Source organism: Leucoraja erinacea, chromosome 3, assembly GCF_028641065.1.
Source record: "Leucoraja erinacea ecotype New England chromosome 3, Leri_hhj_1, whole genome shotgun sequence".
Lineage (NCBI taxonomy): Eukaryota > Metazoa > Chordata > Chondrichthyes > Rajiformes > Rajidae > Leucoraja > Leucoraja erinaceus.
Genome location: NC_073379.1, coordinates 22,421,929 through 22,442,554, shown reverse-complemented (window position 1 = coordinate 22,442,554; position 20,626 = coordinate 22,421,929). Strand labels below are relative to the sequence as shown.

Genomic DNA, 20,626 nt, shown 5'->3' with positions numbered 1-20,626 from the left:
TCCCCTGCAACAGCAGGAGATGCAACACCTCTCCCGAAGAGACCCACAATTGAGTCTGAAGAGAGGTCTGATCCATGTTCTCCAGAGACGCTGTCTGGCCTGCTGAGTTACTCCAGCACTTTTTGTCTATCTTTGATGACTGGAGAAGTCTGAAGAAGTCCTGAACTAATGTGTCATCTGGCCATTCTCTTCACAGATGCTGCCTGGCATGTTGAGAACCTCCAGCACACTTCATCACGAATTCTGACTGGAAGTTTTATTGACATAAAATGTTAATTCTCTGCCTCAATAGAATGTAACTGCTCACTTGGGAGTATTTAGATTGTTTTAGGCAGAGGGAATAATGGGACGTGATAGAAGGTCCATGATCAGCCATGCTCTGACTGAAGAGTGGAGCAAGTCATGGCTTGCTGTAGCTCCAACCCCTTATGTTCTGACACAATGTTCAACACCTCTGGTGCTAAAAGAACACAAATTCTCAAAGATGGTGGGAAGAATAAGGGAAAACAAAATCACATACCTTGCAAATTAGCCAGTATATATTCAAAACCTTCTGTCGCTTTTATCTGATTTCTTCTAAATCTGGCAAGACCGAATTCCTAGAGTACAAAAAGAAATGGTTTTAAGAACATGCAGAACGTAGCGCGGATAAACAGACCCAACCCCAACTCTGCTGATGAACTCCAGCAGGGGGTTATGGAGGCTACTTCAGAGCGTATCGTAGAGTGGCACAGCGGCGGAGTTCTGCCTTAGAGTGCCAGAGACCTGGGTTCAGTCCTGACATAGGGTGCTGACAGTTTTTACGTTCTCGCTGTGACCACATGGGTTTTCTCTGGGTGCTCCGGTTTCCTCCCACATTCCAGTGACGTGCATTTGTAGGTTAATTGGCTTCTGCAAATTGTCCCTAGTGTGTAGGATAGAAGGCATGTACAGGTGATTGCTGGTCGGCGTGGATTCAGTAGGCCAAGGGCCTGTTTCCACGCTGTATCTTTAAACTAAACTAAACATGAAGGATTATTGGGAAAACTGAGCAAAGGCACCAGTACCAAGCAATCTGCTGATCACACTAAAGCAAGCTCATGGGATCTGTTTAGGGGTAAGGGTGAATTGTACAAAAGGGACGGGTTGCACCTTAACAGACAGGGGACCAGCATTCTGGCAGGCAGGCAGGCAGGCTTGCCACTGCTACACAGGTGGGTTTAAACTAAATAGTTGGGGGGGGGGGGGGAAGGGGAGAAGACGACAAATTAGAAATATAAGGATGGAGTTAAATGGAAAGAGAGTATAGGAAAATTTAAGACACCAGAATTAACAGGTCAGAAAGCTCACGAAGGGATAGGAGAGTATGGCCAAATGAAATAGTAATCGATGTGAAAGGTGAGGTGATTAATGGATTAAAAGTAGTATATATGAATGCGCTATAAGAAGTAAAGTGGATGAGCTTGAGCCTCAGTTAGAGATTGGTAGATATGACATTGTGGGGATTACAGAGACATGGCTGCAGGAGGATCAGGGCCAGAAACTTAATATTCAGGGGTCTACGTCCTGTAGAAAGCAGACAGGTGGGCAGAGGAGGTGGGGTAGCTCTGTTGGTGAGGGATAAAATTCAGTCCCTTGTGAGGGGCGACATAAGAACTGACGATGTAGTCGCTGTGGATAGAATTTAGGAATTGTAAGAGTTAGAAGACACTAATGAGAGTTATCTACAGGCCCCCAAACAGCAGTCTGGATATAGGGTGCAAGTTGCAGGACAAATGTTATGCCACTGTGGTTATGGAAGATTTCATTTTGCAGGTAGACTGGGAAAATCAGGTTGGTTCTGGACCCCAAGAAAGGGAGTTTGTAGAGTGCCTCTGAGATGGATTCTTAGAACAGCTTGTACTGGAGCCTACCAGACAGAAGGCAATTCTGGATTTAGTGTTGACTAATGAACCAGATTTAATAAGGGAACTCAAGGTAAAGGAAGTACTAGGAGGTAATGACCATATTATGACGTTTTAATCTGCAATTTGAGAGGGAGAAGGTTAAATCAGAAGTGTCAGTGTTGCAGTTGAGCAAATGGGACTATGAAGGAATGAGAGATAACTGGCCAAGGTCGACTGGAAAATCACACCTAGCAGGAATGATGGTGGAACATTGCAGGAATTTCTGGGCATAATCCAGAAGTTGCAGTATAATTTCATTCCAAAGAGGAAGAAAGACTTTAAGGGGAGTAAGAGGCAATCGTGGTTGACAAGGGAAGTTAGGGACAGTATATGACTAAAAGAAAAGGTGTATAACATAACAAAGAGGATACGAGGATTGGGAAACTTTCAAAGGACATCAGAAGGTAATAAAAAGGGGAATATGGGGGGAAAAGATGAAGTACGAAGGTATGCTCACCAAGGATATAAAGGATAATAAAAGCTTCTTTACATATGTTAAAAGAAAAAGATTAGTAAAGACAAACGTGGGTCCCTTGAAGGCAGAAACAGGTGAAAATATTATGGGGAAAAGGCAGAAGAGTTGAACAGGTACTTTGGTTCTGTCTTCACTAAGGAAGACACAATCTCCCAGTTGTACTAGAGGACAGAGGATATAGGGAGACATAGGAACTGAGAAATTTGCATTAGGCGAGAAATAGTATTAGGTAGACTGATGGGGCTGATAAATCCCCAGGGCCTGATGGTCTGCATCCAGGGTCCTCAAGGAGGAGGCTCGAGAAATAGCGGATGCATTGGTGATCATTATACAATGTTCTAGGATTCTGGACCAGATCCTGTGGATTGGCTAATGTTATCCCACTTTTCAAGAAAGGAGTGAGAGAGAAAACAGGGAATTATAGACCAGTTAGCCCTACATCGGTGGTGGGGTAGATGCTGGAGTCAATTATTAAAGAAGTAATAACGGTGTATTTGGAAGGCAGTAAAAGGATTGGTCTAGGTCAGCCTGGTTTATTAAGGGGAAATCCTGCTTGACTAATCCCTGGAATTTTTTGAGGATGTGACAAGTAAAATGGACGAAGGAGAGCCAATGGATGTAGTGCATCTGGACTTTCAGAAAGCCTTTGATAAGATGCTGGGACCGCAGCTATTTACATTATATATTCATGATTTAGATGATGGAAGTAAAAGTAACACTAGCAAATTTGCAGATGACAAAGCTTTGGCAGCAAGAACAAGGAGTTAGATTATTATCTCAATGGTGTCAGATTAGGAAAAGGGGAAGTGCAAAGCTTTTAACAAAGAAAAATAGGTGCAGGAGAGTAGGCCGTTCAGCCCTGGTAAACCTACGCTGCACTCCCTCAATAGCAATAATGTCCTTCCTCAAATTAGGAGATCAAAATTGCACACAATACTCCAGGTGCGGTCTCACCAGGGCCCTGTACAATTGCAGTTTAAAAGGGGATTGAAATTAAAATCTAGTGTCAGTAGGTGGCCTTGTGCACTAATCTGGGCTTGTTTCTTTCAATTGTATTTTGCATTAATGTCTTTTTTTGCCATCTTTGTTTTTACTGTTTTGCAGAATAATTATAATTTTATAATTAGTGCAATTCACATGTAATGGGAGCATAACGTGCATAATCTGTACATGATTTGTGATTTTACGTGTTGTCTGAGTCTACCGAAGGCCGTGGAGACCAATTCACGATGTTTTCAAGAGAGTTTGATAAAGCACTTAGGGCTAACAGAATCAAGGGATATGGGAGAAAGCAAGAACAGGGTCATGATTCTGGATGATGAGCCATGATCATATTGAATGGCGGTGCTGGCGCGAAGGGCCGAATGGCCTACTCCTGTACCTATTTTCTATGTTTCTTCGTGACGGTGAAGGTGCTGCAAGCAAGATTTCGATTGTACCTGCACCTCACTGGACTTGTGGTTCTGACAATTAACTTGACTTGACGAAGCTAGTGAACAACCACACGAAAATGCACAAACTATTGCTCAGCCTGGTATTAGCTGTCTCACGTTGACTGTGTTCACTCTGAAAATGCTTTGTGAAGTGACATGTGACAAGCGCATCATGTAGTTACTAGCACCCCAACGCCCAGCCCCCAAGGTGCGAGGAACCAAGAGATTCTTTGTGACGGCACAGGGACTGTGAAACAGACTGCAAAGTGGCCTGTTGTCCCTCCAACCTCTTGAGTTCTGACACGATGCCTACAAATAACTGGTGAATATAAACTGAACTTGGTCCCACACATCCACTTCTGGTAAATTATGGAGGACCCGCCTACTTGTTCGATAACATCTCACGCACTTCCATGCGGAGTAGAAATTAGTGGTAGAAGGTCACCCACATGTCAGTGAAAAGGTTTGGTACCTGAATTGCACGTGAAAAGCCGAACACACTGGATGTGACCCAGGCCTCTCGCTGGACCTGCGTACATGCTGGATTTTCTGGGTTTGGACGATAAACACACTTTTCCTCCACCAGCTGAAACAAAGGTAGATTGAAAATGTGATTTTTGAAACATTCTGTGCAGATAACACGGCACAAAAACAACTGTAGTAATTACATAGAAACTAGGTGCAGGAGTAGGCCATTCGGCCCTTCGAGCCTGCACCGCCATTCAATATGATCATGGCTGATCATCCAACTCAGTATCCTGTAGCTGCCTTCTCTCCATACCCCCGATCCCTTTAGCCACAAGGGCCACATCTAACTCCTTCGTAAACATAGCCAATGAACTGGCCTCAACTACCTTCTGTGGCAGAGAATTCCAGAGATTCACCACTCTGTAAAAAAAAAAATTCTCATCTCAGTCCTAAAAGACTTCCCCTTTATCCTTAAACTGTGACCATTTGTTCTGGACTTCCCCAACATCAGGAACAACCTTCCTGCATCTAGCCTGTCCAACCCCTTAAGAATTTTGTAAGTTTCTATAAGATCCCCCCTCAATCTTCTAAATTCTAGCGAGTACAAGCCGAGTCTATCCAGTCTTTCTTCATATGAAAGTCCTGACATCCCAGGAATCAGTCTGGTGAACCTTCTCTGTACTCCCTGTACAGAATGATCCCAACCTATTCATTCTCTCCAGAGATGCTGCCTGACCCGCTGAGTTTATCCGGCTTTTTGTGTGACCTGTAGTAATCACAAACTCGGACTTCTCCCTGCTCCCTTCTGGCAGAAGGCACAGAAGGTTGAAAGTGTGCAGCACCAGACTCAGGATTGGGACTATACCATGAGCTTATGGGAGGACCCTTCAGTGGTCTGAACGCAGCGGGAACGAAGCTGTTCCTGAATCTGGGGCATGTGCTTTCAAGCTTTCTGCCCGACAGGAGCGGGGAGAAGAGGGAATGAATGCGAGCAGTCTTTTATTATGTTGGTTGCTTTCCCGAGGCAGGGTAAAGTGTAGATGAAGATGACAGTCGGGAATATGGTCGGTGTGACGGATTTGCACATTTATACTAACCCTACACCACCCTGCCTCTGAAAAGCAGCCAACATAACAAAGTCTTGTCCCACCACAGTGATTTCTTCTTCTTCCCGTCCAGCAGAAGGCACGGAAGGTTGAAAGCGCACACCATCAGAGTCAGGAACAGCATCTTCCCCATCATCTGTCAGCAGGCTTCTGAACAGTCCTGCCATAAGCCAAGGTACTGTCCGATTCACCTCCACCCCTCTGTGGATATTGGACTCTGCCTGTGGAACTGATGAGCTACAATGCTGAGAACTATATTTTGCACTCTGCATCATTGCCCATCGCTTTACCTATTGTAATTGAGTTTGACCTGACTATATCTGATGTTTGCAAGGTATACAATACAAAGGTTTTGCGGTACCTCTGTGCATGTGTCTATAATAAACCAAAACCTAACTTTGAATCAACCGAGGAGCAAATTTTATTTTAATGTTGTTTCCACACGTTAAACGCTATGATGAATTCAGGTGGATTTATGCGCTTTGGATGGGGCATCTATGGGTGCCATACAAGAAATGTCTGCCAATTAGCAAGGGCGGCATGGCGGTATAGTTGCTGCCTTACAGTGTCAGAGACCAGGGTTCAACTGTGACGACGGGTGCTGTCTGTACGGAGTTTGGACGTTCTCCTCGTGACCTGCATGAGTTTTCTCCGGGATTAGTGGTTTCCTCCCACACTCTAAAGATATACAGGTTTGTAAGTTAATTGACTTGGTTGAATTGTCCATTGTGTCTATAGGATAGTGTTAGTATACAGAGATTTCTGGTTGGTTCGGGCTCGGTGGACCAAAGGGCCTGTTTCCGCACTGTATCTCTAAACTGAACTAAGCTCTCCAAAAAAACTGTCCTCAGCAAACGACCTGGGTCCATGGGCAAAACCTGAAGCGAGTTACTGTGGACTGCACTCATATTTTGTTTTTCTTTCAGTGGATTTGGGCAAGGCCAGCCTTGTCAACACAGTTGGAGATGGGCCAACTGTGCTGAAGCAGATTAGCTATTTATCTCATTAACCTTTGCGGGACCTTGTTGTACACAATTTGGCGGTTCTGTTCGCTACGGTCTGCTAAGTGGTTTTGAAAGATGGACGAGTGCAAACTAAGATGGGGGAAGTTCCACGGAACCTATGACTTCCAGGTGAACCTCCACTTAATGACTCCCGCACAAGTCAGCACTTTCAAAATCAGCTGTGCACAGCAGCTAGCCACTTCAAACTGCTCAAAGAGATACACCCTCTGACTAACAGAGGAGAGAGTGCAGCATTTGCGCGTCCACTGTCACTTTCAGTTTGAGAACGCTGAAAAGTACAGCACAGGAACAGGCCCTTCGGCCCACAACATCCATGCTGAACATGATGCCAAGTTAAACTAACCGACTCTGCCTGCAAGTGATCCATCTCTCTCCATTCCCTGCATATCCATGTGCCTATCCAAAAGCCACAAACATCACTATCATATTTACTACCATCGCCCATCCTTGGCAGCGAATTACCCTGCATATCTTTGCCCCTCTCACCTTAAAGCAACACCCCCGGTCTTTGACGTTTTCATCCTACAAATAAAGGTTCTGACTGTCTATCCTATAGATGCCTCTCTTCATTTCATACTTCTATCAGGTCCTCCCTCAATCTCTGGTGATCAGGAGATAACAATCCTAGTCTGTACAACCTCTCCTTATACCTTATATCCTCTAATCCAGGCAACATTCTGATAAACCTTTTCTGTACCCTCTATAAAGACTCCACGTTCTTCCTGTAATCGGGCAACCAGAACTTGCTGCAATACTCCAAATGCAGTCTATCCAAAGTCATGTAAAGCTGCAATATAAAGCTGAAGTTTAGGGTGGCACAGTGGTGGAACTGCTGCCTTACAGCACTAGAGACCTTGGTTCAATCCTGACCACAGGTGCTGTCTGTACAGAGTTTGTATGCAATCCCTGTGACCGCGTGGGTTTTCTCCGGGTGCTCCGGTTTCCTCATTCTAGAGACGATTGGGTTTGTAGGTTAATTGGCTTGGTGTGCAGAATAGAACTAGTGCACAGATGATCACTGGTCAGCGTGGACTCGGCGGGCCAAATAGCCGGTTTCCATGTTGTATCTCAAAACGAAACTAAACTTGTGCAGCACGTTATTTTAGTTTCAACACGATGGTAGATAGCCATCATTAAGTGAACTTTACTAAAAGCCAGCAAATTACAGAGAAGACAACAAACGTGACGTCACCCAGACACTGGCTCGCGCGGTTGAAGGAAAAGGTTGTACCTACCATAATACGCGAGTGGTTAATGTTCCACGTCAATGTGGTAAACGTTCGGTTCTGGAAGTCAACGATGGAATCTTCTACAACAAAGACGGAGCGCGCCAGGTTTGTCGGGAAGACCATCTCCCCCCATCGAGGCAAGCGGTTGGTCTTTGTCAGCAGACGTCTGGAGAGCAGCTTGTTGTCCGAGGTCACTTCACGGTAAATCACATCTTCAGTTAATACGTGTTTGCTGAAGTGGGAAGAAGAGATCCCCGTTGGAAATGTCCACAACAAGGATTTTTGCCCATGTTTGTCCTCATACTGCACCTTCCCAATGTGACAGTGCAGGTGTCCCTCATGGCTGCTCCGGTTTTCTCCCACGTCCTTAATTTGTGTTTTTATTTGTAAACCAGCATCTGCCAGTACTTGTTTCTCCAACTCAAAATGTCACAGTTCTCAATTATATTTTTTGCGATGTAAGAATCCATTCAGCCCGTTGAGGCTATGCTAGCTCTCAGTAACACTGCAAATAGGGTAAATGCATACACCCCACAAGATTGAATCCGAGCTGCAGGAGCCATGCAAAGCACTACTGTGCTGCCCACTATGCTGTTTCTCAGCTCACAGATGCTGCCTGACCTGCTGAGTACATACAGGATGATATACCTTTATTTTTGATTTCCAATATTTGCTGGATTTTTTATGATTTTGGTTTAGTTTAGAGCGCAGAAACAGACCCTTCAGTCAGAGCCTGTGCTGACGCATAATATATTTATATTGTGGTATATGGACACACTGATCTGTTTAGTAGTAAATGCCTACTATGTTCTCTGACAACGCAAGAATTTAATTGTCCTATCAGGGACACATGACAATAAAACGAACTTGAACTTCACCAGCGATCCCCATACACTGCACTATCCTACACACCAGGGCCAATTTACAATTTTTTTCTTTACGAAGCCAAATTAATCTACAAGCTGGTACTTGGAATAGCAAAGTGTGGAGTCAAGCATTTTGATAGTAGATATAAAGGCATAGACTATTTTCTAAATGGAGAGAATCCAGAAATCGGAGGTTCAAAGGGACCTGTGTAAGATACCTCAAAAGTTATTCTGCAAGTCAAATTGGTAGTAAGGAAGGCAAACTCGATTTCAAGAGGGTTAGAATACAAAAACAGGGATGTAAAGTTGAGGCTCTCTAAGGCGCTAGTCAGACTGCATTTGGGGTATTGTGAGCAATTTTGGGCACCATATCTGAGAAAGGATGTGCTGGCCCTGAAGAGGGTCCAGAGAACAACTTTATCATGCCAACGCGCAAAGACACCATAAAAGGTTCAATTTAAAATATGCACAATAGCTGATGCACCATTGACATTTTTTTGCTCATTCTTCATACGTAAACTCCAGGCAGGTTCAAACACATGGAGTGTGAGGTGGAGAGAAAGCGCTGCCTTGTTGCTCCAGCGACCCGGGTTTAATCCACTATTCTGGTGCTGTCTGCATGGAGTTTGCACACTCTCCCTGTAGCCACATAGGTTTCTTCTGACTGCCCCTCCCCCAGAGACGAGTGTTGGTAAGTTAATTGGCCGCCGCAAATCACCAGTAGTGTGTAAGGTTAATGGAAGAGTTTGATGCGTGTTGATGAGGTGGAGAGAATAAAATGGCATTTGATGTGGAATTAGTGTAAATAGCTGTTTTATGGTTGACATAAACTAGGTGGGCTGAAGGACCTCTTTCTGTGCTACATTCTTCAAGGGAAGGAACAGTGGCACAACGGTAGATTTGGTACCTTATAGCCCTAGAGATCCGGGTTCAATTCTGATTAGGGGTGCTGCTTGTACGGAGTTTGCACGTTCTCCCTCTGACCCGTTTTCTCCGGGTGCTCCAGTTTCTTCCCACACTCCAAAGATGTGCAGGTTTCTAGGTTAATTGGCTTCAGCAAAAAATTATAAATTGTCCCTAGTGTGTAGGATAGTGCTAGTGTACGGGGCGATCGCTGGTCGGCATGGACTTGGTGGGCTGAAGGGCCTGTATCCACGTTGAATCTCTAAAGTTTAAATACTCTGCATTAGTATAGTTTGGAGCCAAAATGCTGATCGAATCTACTGACCCCACAAAACATTTCTCAACAAATGGGCGATTCAAAAATATAATAAACTTTAAATGTACAACTCTGCGACCTACCTGTAGGGGTTTGGATAGCGTTGCCAAAATGCAGAGGCAACTTGGTCCCAGGAACTCCGGAGAGTAGATAGATCAAAGAAGTGCTTTACCATTGTTGCTGCCTGACCGCCAGAATGCCACGGGTAGAAAGAGAAGCGCCTGAATCACCTATGGACTGAAACAGAAACATGTGCTGACTGTGGTGTGGAGAACACATAGACGAATTAAAACGTGAGTGTGTTTAGATCCTTGAGCTACAGATTGCCGCTGATCCAATCTCCGTATTGTCATTGGTTTAAGATGCAATACAAGCATGCGTTTGCATGCTAGTGCAGTGATGTTATTTGTCTACATCCGGAGTATTATGTACACTTCTGCTCGTCCCTTTACAGGAATGATTTGAAGGCTTTGGAGAGGATGCAGAAGTGGTTACCGGGATGCTGCCAGGATTAGAGGGCATTTGTTATAAGGAGAGTTGGACAAACTCGGACTGTTCTCACTGGAGTGTCGGAGACTGAGGGGAGACTTGAAGAAAGTTGATAAAAAGCAGTCCGTTCCAAAATGTAACTAACTAAATGCTGAAACGTGAGGGTTTCAGCATTTGAGCAGCTGATGTGATGGAGGAAGAAATGGCCACCTATCTGATGTGTGAAGCTACTGGGGACATCAATAGGGCATGGAAGACGACAGGCAGTTGAAAAGCAAAGGGAAGGAAAGGCAAAGAGAAGGAATTTTCACCCAGAAAGTTGTGAATTTGTGTAATTCTCTGCTACAGAAGGCAGTGGAGGCCAATTCACTGGAGGTTTTCAAGAGAGTTAGACCTAGGACTAACAGAATCAAGGGATGGGAAGAAAGCAGGAATGGGGTACTGATTTTAGATGATCAGCATGATCATATTGAATGGCGGTGCTGGTTCGAAAGGGCCGCATGGCCTACTCCACCTATTTACCACGTTTCCATGAATAGGCAAATAATTGCCAGAAGTGCAGAAGCAAGCAATCAACAGGACTGGGTGGCACAGTAGTGCAGTGGCAGAGTTGCTGCCTTACTGCACCAGAGACCCAGGTTTGATCCTGATTGCGGCTGCCGCCTGTACAGAGTTCATACTTTCTCCCTATGACCGCGGGTGGCTTTTCACCGGGTGTTCCAGGATCCACCCACACTCCAAAGACGTGCAGGGTTGCAGGCTTCTATAAATTGTCGCCAGTGTATAGGATTGAACTAATGCACAGGATCATCGTTGGTCAGTGCGGACTCGATGGGCTGAAGGGCTTGTTTCTACACTGTATCTCTAAAACTAAGCATTTTATTAAAATTTACTAATGCTAATCATTTGAAAGATTTTCACATATTTAATTTGTGATTCATAATTTATTGAATGCCACATAATTGTATAAAGATCGATCAATGCAACCAAGTGAAAAATATAGTGCAGTTTACCAGGGTAAATTTGTAAACCATTGGGTAGCTGGATTTATAAATGAGACATGCAAACTTAATGTAATGGGACAGGAAATAACAATTACACGCGCAGACAAACAGCAATTTTGAAACGTAAAATTTGATGAGCGCGCAACCATTCAACAACCTTGAAAGATGCCACTAAGCTGGAGAGAGTGCAGAGATTTATGAGGCTGCCAGAAGTAGGGCAGGCTAGGATTACATACCTTGGAGCGCAATGCATCTTATAGAAGTACATAAAATCAAGAGGGGATTCAGAATTTTACCCCCCAGGGATACTTGTACATCTTTGGAGCGTGGGAGGAAACCAGAGCAGCTGGAGAAAGCCTACGCGGTCATGGGGAGAAATTACAAACCTCATACAGACAGCACCCGTAGTCAGGACCGAACTCGGGTCTCTGGTACTGTAAGGCAGCACCTCAGACCTGAAGCAGTCTGAAGAAGAGTCGCGACCTGAAACATCACCTTCAGAGATGCTGCTTGTTTCGCTGAGTTACTCCAACATTTTTGTGTCAATCTTCGGTGTGAACCAGCATCTGCAGTTTCTTCCTAAGCACCTCTACATGTTGCATTTGTTGACCTGCTAAAGGCCTTTGACACAGTGAGATCCTATTGAGATCTAGCCATTCACAAACAGTTCAATGAGGGGCTGAGTGAGGATAACCGTCTTGGGAAAGAATGAAACATCACTGAAGCAAGTATAAAAGCAAGTTTGCATGGGGTACCTTTCTTATACTGTGACAGACTAATTGGAACGAGGATGGGCGACAGCTTGTTAAACATCAGGGAGCAATAACTCACAGATCACCGAGTATCAGGATCCTATAAAACACAGCAATCATCGCCAAATCAACTGATGAACTGAAGACGTGTACGAACAAGTTAGAGGCACCTTGACTGAAATGGCAATCAGCTCGAAGAAAATGGTTGACACATCTCAGAGAACCGAGCCTGTGCCCAAAACCTAAGCCAGTAACAAAGCTCTGGGGAGTGTGCATTATTATTGCCATCTTCACTAATTGAAAGACACAGCATGGGAATGGGTCCTGCTGCCCACCGAATCCATACCAACCTTCAATCACCCGTTCGCACTAGTCCTATGTTAACCCACTTTCTCCTCCACTCTCTATAGACTAGAGCCAATTTACAGAGGCCAATGAACCTACAAACCTGCACATCTTTGGGATGCGAGAAAACCAGAGCACTGGGAGGGGAAACCCTTGCGGTCATAGGGAGAACATGCAATTTGCACACAGACGGCAGCTAAGGTCGAGATCAGATCCAGGTCTCTGGTGCACTGAGCTGGCAGCTCTACCAGCTGTGCCATTGTCGAATCTTGTTTCAATTCTAACTTTGCTAGTCAATGATGAACAAAGAAAATGGGGTAATTTGCACCAAGGAATTGTCAATAAACCCAACATTCCTGAACGCTCGCTGGTATCATTGTGAAACATGTGGTACGATGGCTTCAAGACTGCTTGAGATTGTTCACCAAAGCCGACTCATGTGATGCAAAGGAAGGGGTGGTTCTAATCAAACATCATAGACGGATCTTTGGTTGTAATTCATTCATGGTCAGGCAAGAAATCAAGAGAGAAAGCAAAATACAAAGTGCGTGTGTAACTCAGCAGATCAGGCAGCATCTGTAGAGATGACTAGGCGATGTTTCGGATCAGGACTCTTCTTCAGACTGCCTGTCCCGCTGAGTTACTCCAGCACTTTCTATTATTCTGTTGCAAACCAGCATCTGCAGTTCCTTGCGTCTCCAAGGAATCAAAAGGTTCAGCATCAACTTTTAACATGAGGAAGCCTAGATAAGGCACAACACAAGCCACTCGAGTCAAGGTCAGAAGGCAAGGCACGGCATGATCCAACATCCATTTGGCGGGTGCATCTGCCATCAAGTACCATTGAATGACTGAGTTAGCCCCCTCTCTTTCCATCTTTCACTATGGTGGCCAACCACTGGCCCACTAGAGTCAGAGTCAAAGAGCAAGGACATGGGACAATTGGTCCAACATGCCACGCCATCCAAGATGCCCCATCTACACTATTCCCACTTCCACTAGGCCATAACCTCAGAATAAAACCACGTACCTTGACAGAAGACAGCCAAGTACCGAAAAGCTTCTTGTCCACTCTATCTACCCGTAACACCACTTTAAGCACTATGCAATGAACAATTTAAATATAAGTTTGTTATAAATCCAGGCGCTTGGACGATTGTCAGTTAACTGTGCCATCACACCTTTATGGCAGCCTTTGATAAGTCATTACAAACAATAAACCACTCCCTTGCTTGCTGGACAGGTTTTGTCATGTTAAATCAATGTTTTTTTTGTTTTTATTTACTTGGAAGATGGAGAAATCATCTACTCTTGAGACTTTCCTGCTGCATCAGTTGTTGCTTTTGGAGTTTCTGATTTGAACTAGTTGACTAGAATGAAACAAAGCGCAAAAAGTAGCTCAGTGATAGGCCCCAATGTTTCACCATCTTGTCTGTTTGCAAGAGCCAAAAAAAAAAAAAGAAGCTTTCTGCAGTGTTCTAATGTCTGCAGGAAGTCATCCTTTTCGGAGAAATTAAAGACCACTGAGTCAACAAGAACTCACCCCTCAAAGAAGTGCACAGAATTGCCTCTATTTAGTAGCAACTCTGGGCAGAGGTACAATTAAGCGAAAGTGGAGGTAAAAAACATATCTGGATGTTAAATATGAACTTCATGCTCTGTCTATCTCAGTTGTACAAAGTGCAATACATCTGGCCACGTACTGGGTGGGCCCACGTCAATGCTGCTCGTTTCTAATTACAAACATACATTTTTAATTGGTCGGAATTAATCATTGAGGATAGGAGGATAGTGGACTTTTAAAAACCTTTAAACCAATAGTAAGCCATCCCACAGCTTATCAAATAAAATGTAACATTTAGTCACAATAAGATAATAGATTTTGATGATACTGAGGAAAGAGGACATCTTGGATGTCAGAGTGGAGAGCTTCATCTTGGGACCAGATGCTGTGGAGATGAAGGAATTGAGAGTAAGGGATAGCATCCTTGCCATAGGCAGTGTGGAAGGAGGGAAAGCCCACTGTGGGAGTTGGTGGGCTTGTTGTAGATGACAGTCTATAGTTAGTTCCCTGTGATGGAGACAGAAAGATCAGGGGAGATAAAATCAAAGATATCTGTACAAATGCAGGAAGCAGCCCCAATCTAATGCTGACAGGGAAGGGGAATGGTGCTGGGCTACGTTTGAAACAAGAAGTATTCAATATACCCAGTAAAAAAGACAGGCTTAGTGGGGCTCCATGCAATTGCTCATGGCCACACCTTTAACCTGAAGAAAGTGATAGAAGTCAAAAGAGAAGATGCTAAGGGCAAGGATAGGTTCCACCAGGTGGAGAATACCAGGCTTGCTCCAAGAGGGAGGATCCAAGGAACATTTCAAAGGAGAGAGGTAGTTAGGTCCCACACTATTACAATGCTTTGCACATCACGTATTTATATCATTTTGTTGGAATTCGGACCTCACTGGAAAAACAGGAATTTATTGCCCATCCTTAATTACTCTCTAGAAGATGATGGTGAGTCACCTTAGAGTCATACAATACGGAAATAAGCCCTTTGGCCAAACTTATCCGAGACGACCAAGTACAGCATTTTAGCTAATCCCATGTGCCTGTGTTAGGTCCATATTACTCTGAGCCTTTCCTATCCATGTACCATTCCAAGTGTCTTTTAATGGCTGGTTACAGTCACCTGCCTCAACTACCTTCTCTGGCATCTCATTCCATATACCCACCAAGTGAAAAAGATCCCCCTCAGGTTTCCATTAAATCTTAAACCTATTCTCCTCTCGCTTTGAATTTGCCTAACCTGGGTAAAATACTATGTGTATTCACCCTATATAATCCCCTCATGATTTTGTACAGCTCCCTTTAGCTCAGCCCCACAAGTCCTAGGGTGGCATAATGGCGCAGCAGTAGAGTTGCTGCCTTACAGTGACAGAGACCTGGGTTTGACCTTGACCTTGCTGTCTGTACGGAGTTTGTACATTCTCCCTGTAACAGGGTAGGCTTTCTCCAGGTGCCCCAGTTTCCACCTACACTCCAAAGATGTACATGTTTTTACGTTAACTGCCTTCAGTAAAAAACTGTACATTGTCTCTAGTGTGTAGGATAGTGCCGGTGATCGCTGGCCGGCGTGAACTTGGTGGGCCGAAGGGTCTGTTTCTGCACTGTGTCTCTATAGTCCAAAGTAAAATCCTGGCAGCATCCTCATGAATCTTCTCTGGACCCTTTCCATCTTAATGGCAGGATGATCAAAGGTGAACGTAATCCTCCGTACAAATAGGCAAGGGGCAATTACAACGTGCACCTTGTACAAGGGCTTATATTTCCCATTCTCCACAGCAGACCCTTCTCTGTCTGCCAATTCATTTCCAAGAATAAGCAGACCAAGCGGGGACATCCAGGCCACATTTTAAAGCAAATCGTTTTGAAGTATCCTCACTGTTACAAAGTAGGAAATGGGCCAGCGGATATATGCAGCGAGTTCCCAGAACTTGCAATGTGACAAGTGGGCATATTAACTAACTTTATTTTTAATAAAAAGTGTTAACTGAAAGCTAAACGTTGTTTTCACCAAGGGTGATGGCACTCCGCTCCTGTTAAACCCTTTGCTTTAAATCACATGGACTTAAAATCTCTTCTGAAATTCTCACTCAAGTCAGAAAGGCGTGAAACCGACAGCTCTCTTCACTTTGGGCAGCAGCAGGGTTCCTGTGTCAGTCTGATAGTTTCACGGTCACCATTGCCAACTCTGGCTTCAAGCTCTAGAATTTAATGACTCATCTGAAATCCCACTGCGGCATTTGATCGTACTCCAGTAAAAATCCAAAAAGGCCCTTAGGCTGCATTTGGACAATTGCGTGCAGTTTTGTTGGGCCCATTACACGAAGGTTATGGAGGCTTTGGAGAAAATGTACAAGAGCTCCTATGGCATGGATCTGTCTGAAGATGGGCTCCAACCCAAAATGTCACCTATTCCTTTTCTCCAGAGATACTGCCTGATCTGCTGAGTTACTCCAGCATTTTGTGTCCATCTTCTGTATAAACCAGCATCTGCAGTTCGTTCATACACTCCTATGGCAAGATCCTTAACAGCATTGATGTGCAGAGAGATCTTAGGATCCAGATCCACAGCTTCCTGAAAGGGGCAACGTAAATAGATATAGTAGTAAAGAAAGCATATGGTGTGCTTGCCTTCACTAGGAGATGGCATGAATATACGAGTCAGGAAGTCATGTTGCAGCTTTATAGATCTTTGATTGGGCTGTTCTTGTCTCCCCATTTGAGCAATGATGTGGAGGCTTTGGAGAGGGTGCAGAATAAATTTAGCAGGATGCTGCCTGGATCAGATGATATACGAGTAATAAAGACAGGTTGGACAAATCAATGATTGAGAGATGTATAGATGGAAGTATATAAAATGTATGGGGGCAAACATAGGGTAAACTGTCATTTGCCAGCCTGAAAATGTCAAAGACTAGAGGGTATAACATTAAGGTAAAAGGGACAAAATTTAAAGATAATGCAAGGGGGAGTTTTTTTTTTAGTATAGAGTGGTGGATGCCTGGAATGTGCTACCAGGCGTGATGATGGAAGCAGATATAGTAGTGGCTTTTAGATAGGCAGATGGATATGCAGGGAATGGACATTGGGGTCAACGGGCCTGTTCCTGTGCTGTACATACTGTCATTCCTTCTCCCCGCTGCTGGCTGGCAGAAGATACTGAAGCTTGAAATCCCTTTGCTCTATCTACTGTGCTTGAATTTGACTTGATTGTATTCATGCACAGCACTGTCAGCTCTGATCGGGTAGCATGGAAATGCAAAGTCAAACTGCAGATCGGTAGACTTGACAATAATAAACACAATCCTCCAGGATTGCCAAACCAATAATTCAATTGCGATGTTACTGTGTCCCACCTGCAGTGGCGGCACCAAACTTGATTTTGTGCTTATGTCGCAACGTTATGTTTCAAATCTGTTGGCCTCCTCTTTCTTGTCAGCCACTGACTGCCCAGAGGACCAGTGGTGAGATGACCTCCACTAACCAGTCTCTCACCCCGTCTGAAAGTTGTCAACATCCCACTCCATCACACACAGAAGCTGCCTAAGTTACCTCTGATGTGTGCTTATGAAAGCACATTTCAAACACCCAGCTGGCCAGGTTGGATTGGGCCAGAGATAATTCTCACCTTCCTAGAAACTGTGACTAATATCTGACTGAAGCACAGGACGTGACTCAGGACCACAACCTACGCATTGACGTCACTATCTGTGGAAGCTACATTCGCACTGCCATCGTTTTTCGGTTCTGGGCAAGTCTTTAACCAAACCCATGCAAACACAGGACATTATCACCCGTGTTTTACCACTTTGCAACCTGCGGTTAGTGTTGAAGCTGCCTGATAGAGAACCGGAAGTTCACCCATTGCTATCAGCTCCAGACAGATTGACTGGTTTCATCGCAGCCTGCTTCGGCAACTTCAACGCCCACGATTAAAGGATTGCAAACAGTGGTGGACACTGCCCAGTTTATCACAGGTGCTGACCTCCCCACCAACGAAGGGTCCACCAAATCTGCTGCCACAAAAAGGGACACGAGCCTGAAAACTGTAACGTCCAGGTTCAGCTACTTCCCCAACAACCATCAGGCTATTGAACACAATGAACTCCAACTAAACTCCAAACTACAAAGTGCCTTGATTGCACTAGGTACTTGGGACCATTGTTCATTGAATATCATTGTTCCATTTTGGGACACATGACAATAAAACACTTGACTTGATTCTCTTGACTCTTATGCGATACATCATCAAATAAAATATGCCAAAGGGAGCATTGTGAACAAAAAACAAAGCGCTGGAGCTCAGTGGATCAGGCAATCATGTTTAGTTCCATTTTGTGCATTTCACTTGCAAACTTCCTCTTTCTTGTATAATGAACGGGGACAGGCAGATAATGTTTCGGGTTGGGACCCTTCATTAAACTCATGTATCTCGAAAAGAAAGTGTTTTGCATATTTGAAGAAATTGCGTAATCAAGCAGTTACCATTTGCTTTTAATGCCCAGTCCATCATCGGCTCTGACCTCCCCTCCATTGAAGGGATCTATCGCAGTCCTGCCTCAAAAGGCAGCCAACATCATCAAGGGCCCATACCATCCTGGCTACGCAGTCATCTCTCCGCTACCATCGGGCAGAAGGTACAGGAGCCTGAAATCTGTTACATCCAGGTTCAGGAACAGCTTCTTCCCCACAGCCATCAGGCTATTAAACTCACCAACAAACAGGCTATGAACTGTAACAGCATATTGCACTTTATCTGCTTATTTATGTGTATATTGTACTTTTGCTTACAATATTCTGTTGTGCTGCGGCAAACAAGAATTTCATTGTCCTATCTGGGACACATGACAATAAACTCTCTTGACTTGACTTGTTGAACCTGGTGCAACCATGCTGACAATTAATCAATTAACCATCATTTCTGGATTGGGGGAGGGGGCTAAAACTTTAATAAAATTATTGTATAGGCCTCAGCAAGAGCATTGTGAACAATTCTGTTCACCATGGCCCAGGAAAGGTGCAGTCTTTACACTAGGGCACAGAGGAGGTTTGTGTGGAGGTTACTGGGGATGCAAAGAGCTTTGCGCAGTTCTCCTTGAACCAGAAAGGCCAAGTGGAGGGTTAAACAAGCTTAGGTAGACACAAAATGCTGGAGTAACTCAGCGGGACATGCAGCATCTCTGGAGAGAAGGAGTGGGTGATGTTTTAGGCAAGCTTGAGCAAGGTTCTCAAAATGAAATATTTTGATAGAATCAAAAAAAAGGAAAAAAACCCCTGTGGGCAGTGTCCACCACTTTTCCTTCGTCCCTGACTGTTCAAGTTGCCTAACCAGGCCGTGATGCCACCCAGTCAAAAAACACGCTTTGATTTATGGCTAAAAATCAAAGATCAATGATTCAAATACACGTACTGGTAAAAGGTCCAAAGCGGAAAAGTTCATTAGGATAATACCCAAAAACGTATAGAAAATCGACCACAAAGAATCGTAAAAATGAGCTAGTTAATGACACAAAATGAGGAACACACTAGTTTACAAGTAAAATGAAGGAAATGGAACTAAACTGCACTGCACTTATTTTTAAACATCCTGGACAAAAACCCACAGGTTGAACTTTCTGGCTGTTTTTTGATGATTTAATAAATCATGTAACCTAGTGCTAATTTTGTAAGTATTACTGCTATAAGATGCATAGTATACAATGGTGGTAGGAACAAAAACAGCCCTCCCCACCATTGAAAGCATCCACACGAGGTGCTGCCTTGTGAAGGTGTATCTATCATGAAGGATCCTCACCATCCCACTCCACGCCGTTTCATTGTAGCGACCATTGAGCAGGAGATACAGAAGCCCAATTCCACTCCACCTGGTCCGGGAAGAACTACTTTCTTATAACTATCAGGATATTGGACCAACCCACACAATCCCCATTCTACAACGACAACAGAACGCTACAGACCATATCTTGAACCACGTTCGCTCAAATGGTTTTTCGCTCCAATGTTTTGTTTTGCACACTTTTATTGACTTGCAGAATTTGTGCGATTTATGTATGATTTGTTTTTTCTACACCGAGTCTGTGCCTGTGATGCTGATGCGAGCAATATTTTCATTGTACCTGCACCTCACACGTGTGCAAGGCAATAAACTTGACTAATTTTCTCCTTCTTGCATGCTAGAATTCGGAGAAGAGGATTACTTAAATATAAAATCAGAAAATGCTGGAAATACTCAGCAGTATCACTTAATATGAACCATCTGTTTCTCTTCCCACCGTCGCCGACTCAGCTAGTGATAATTGTCAGCATGTTCTGCTTTTACAGCATCTCCAGTCCTCCAAACCACTCCATGCCCACATATTTTACCACCAATATGATGCTTAGGAAAATGCCAGAGTATTGAAAGGAAATGGCTTTGGTTTGGGATGGAGTGGCAAAGCCATGGCAGGAGCTACCAATTATGGTAGTTTCAGTGAACTGCAACTTGCGGGGTAAGCAAGATGGAGAAAAGGAACAGAGGATCACCAGAGAGACTTGGACGCGGCTCAAGTGAATTAAAGGGCAGCTGATGGGCATGTGAGAGGGGAAGTAGGAACGGTGAATGTGACTGACGGGATTGCTCAGATGAGAGCTAGCAAGGACCTGATGGGCTGAATGACCTCCACCTGTGTCAAAATGTGTGTCGTAAGGTTTTGTTTAGGTTAGAGATACAGTATGGAATCTGGCCCT

The 20,626-nt window shown here is 44.2% G+C and overlaps 1 protein-coding gene across 1 annotated transcript in view; it reads right to left on the bottom strand.

Moving 5' to 3' along the window:
- LOC129695373 (PRELI domain-containing protein 1, mitochondrial-like) overlaps window positions 1-20,626 on the bottom strand; it is a 30,305-nt gene that overhangs the window by 5,471 nt on the left and 4,208 nt on the right. The window contains exons 2-5 of the mRNA XM_055632263.1: window positions 9,830-9,983; window positions 7,668-7,893; window positions 4,306-4,419; window positions 521-599 (exon numbers count right to left, since the gene is read on the bottom strand). Of these exons, the coding sequence (XP_055488238.1) occupies window positions 521-599; window positions 4,306-4,419; window positions 7,668-7,893; window positions 9,830-9,921 (511 nt within the window). The 5' untranslated portion in view covers window positions 9,922-9,983. The remainder of the gene's footprint in view (window positions 1-520; window positions 600-4,305; window positions 4,420-7,667; window positions 7,894-9,829; window positions 9,984-20,626) is intronic.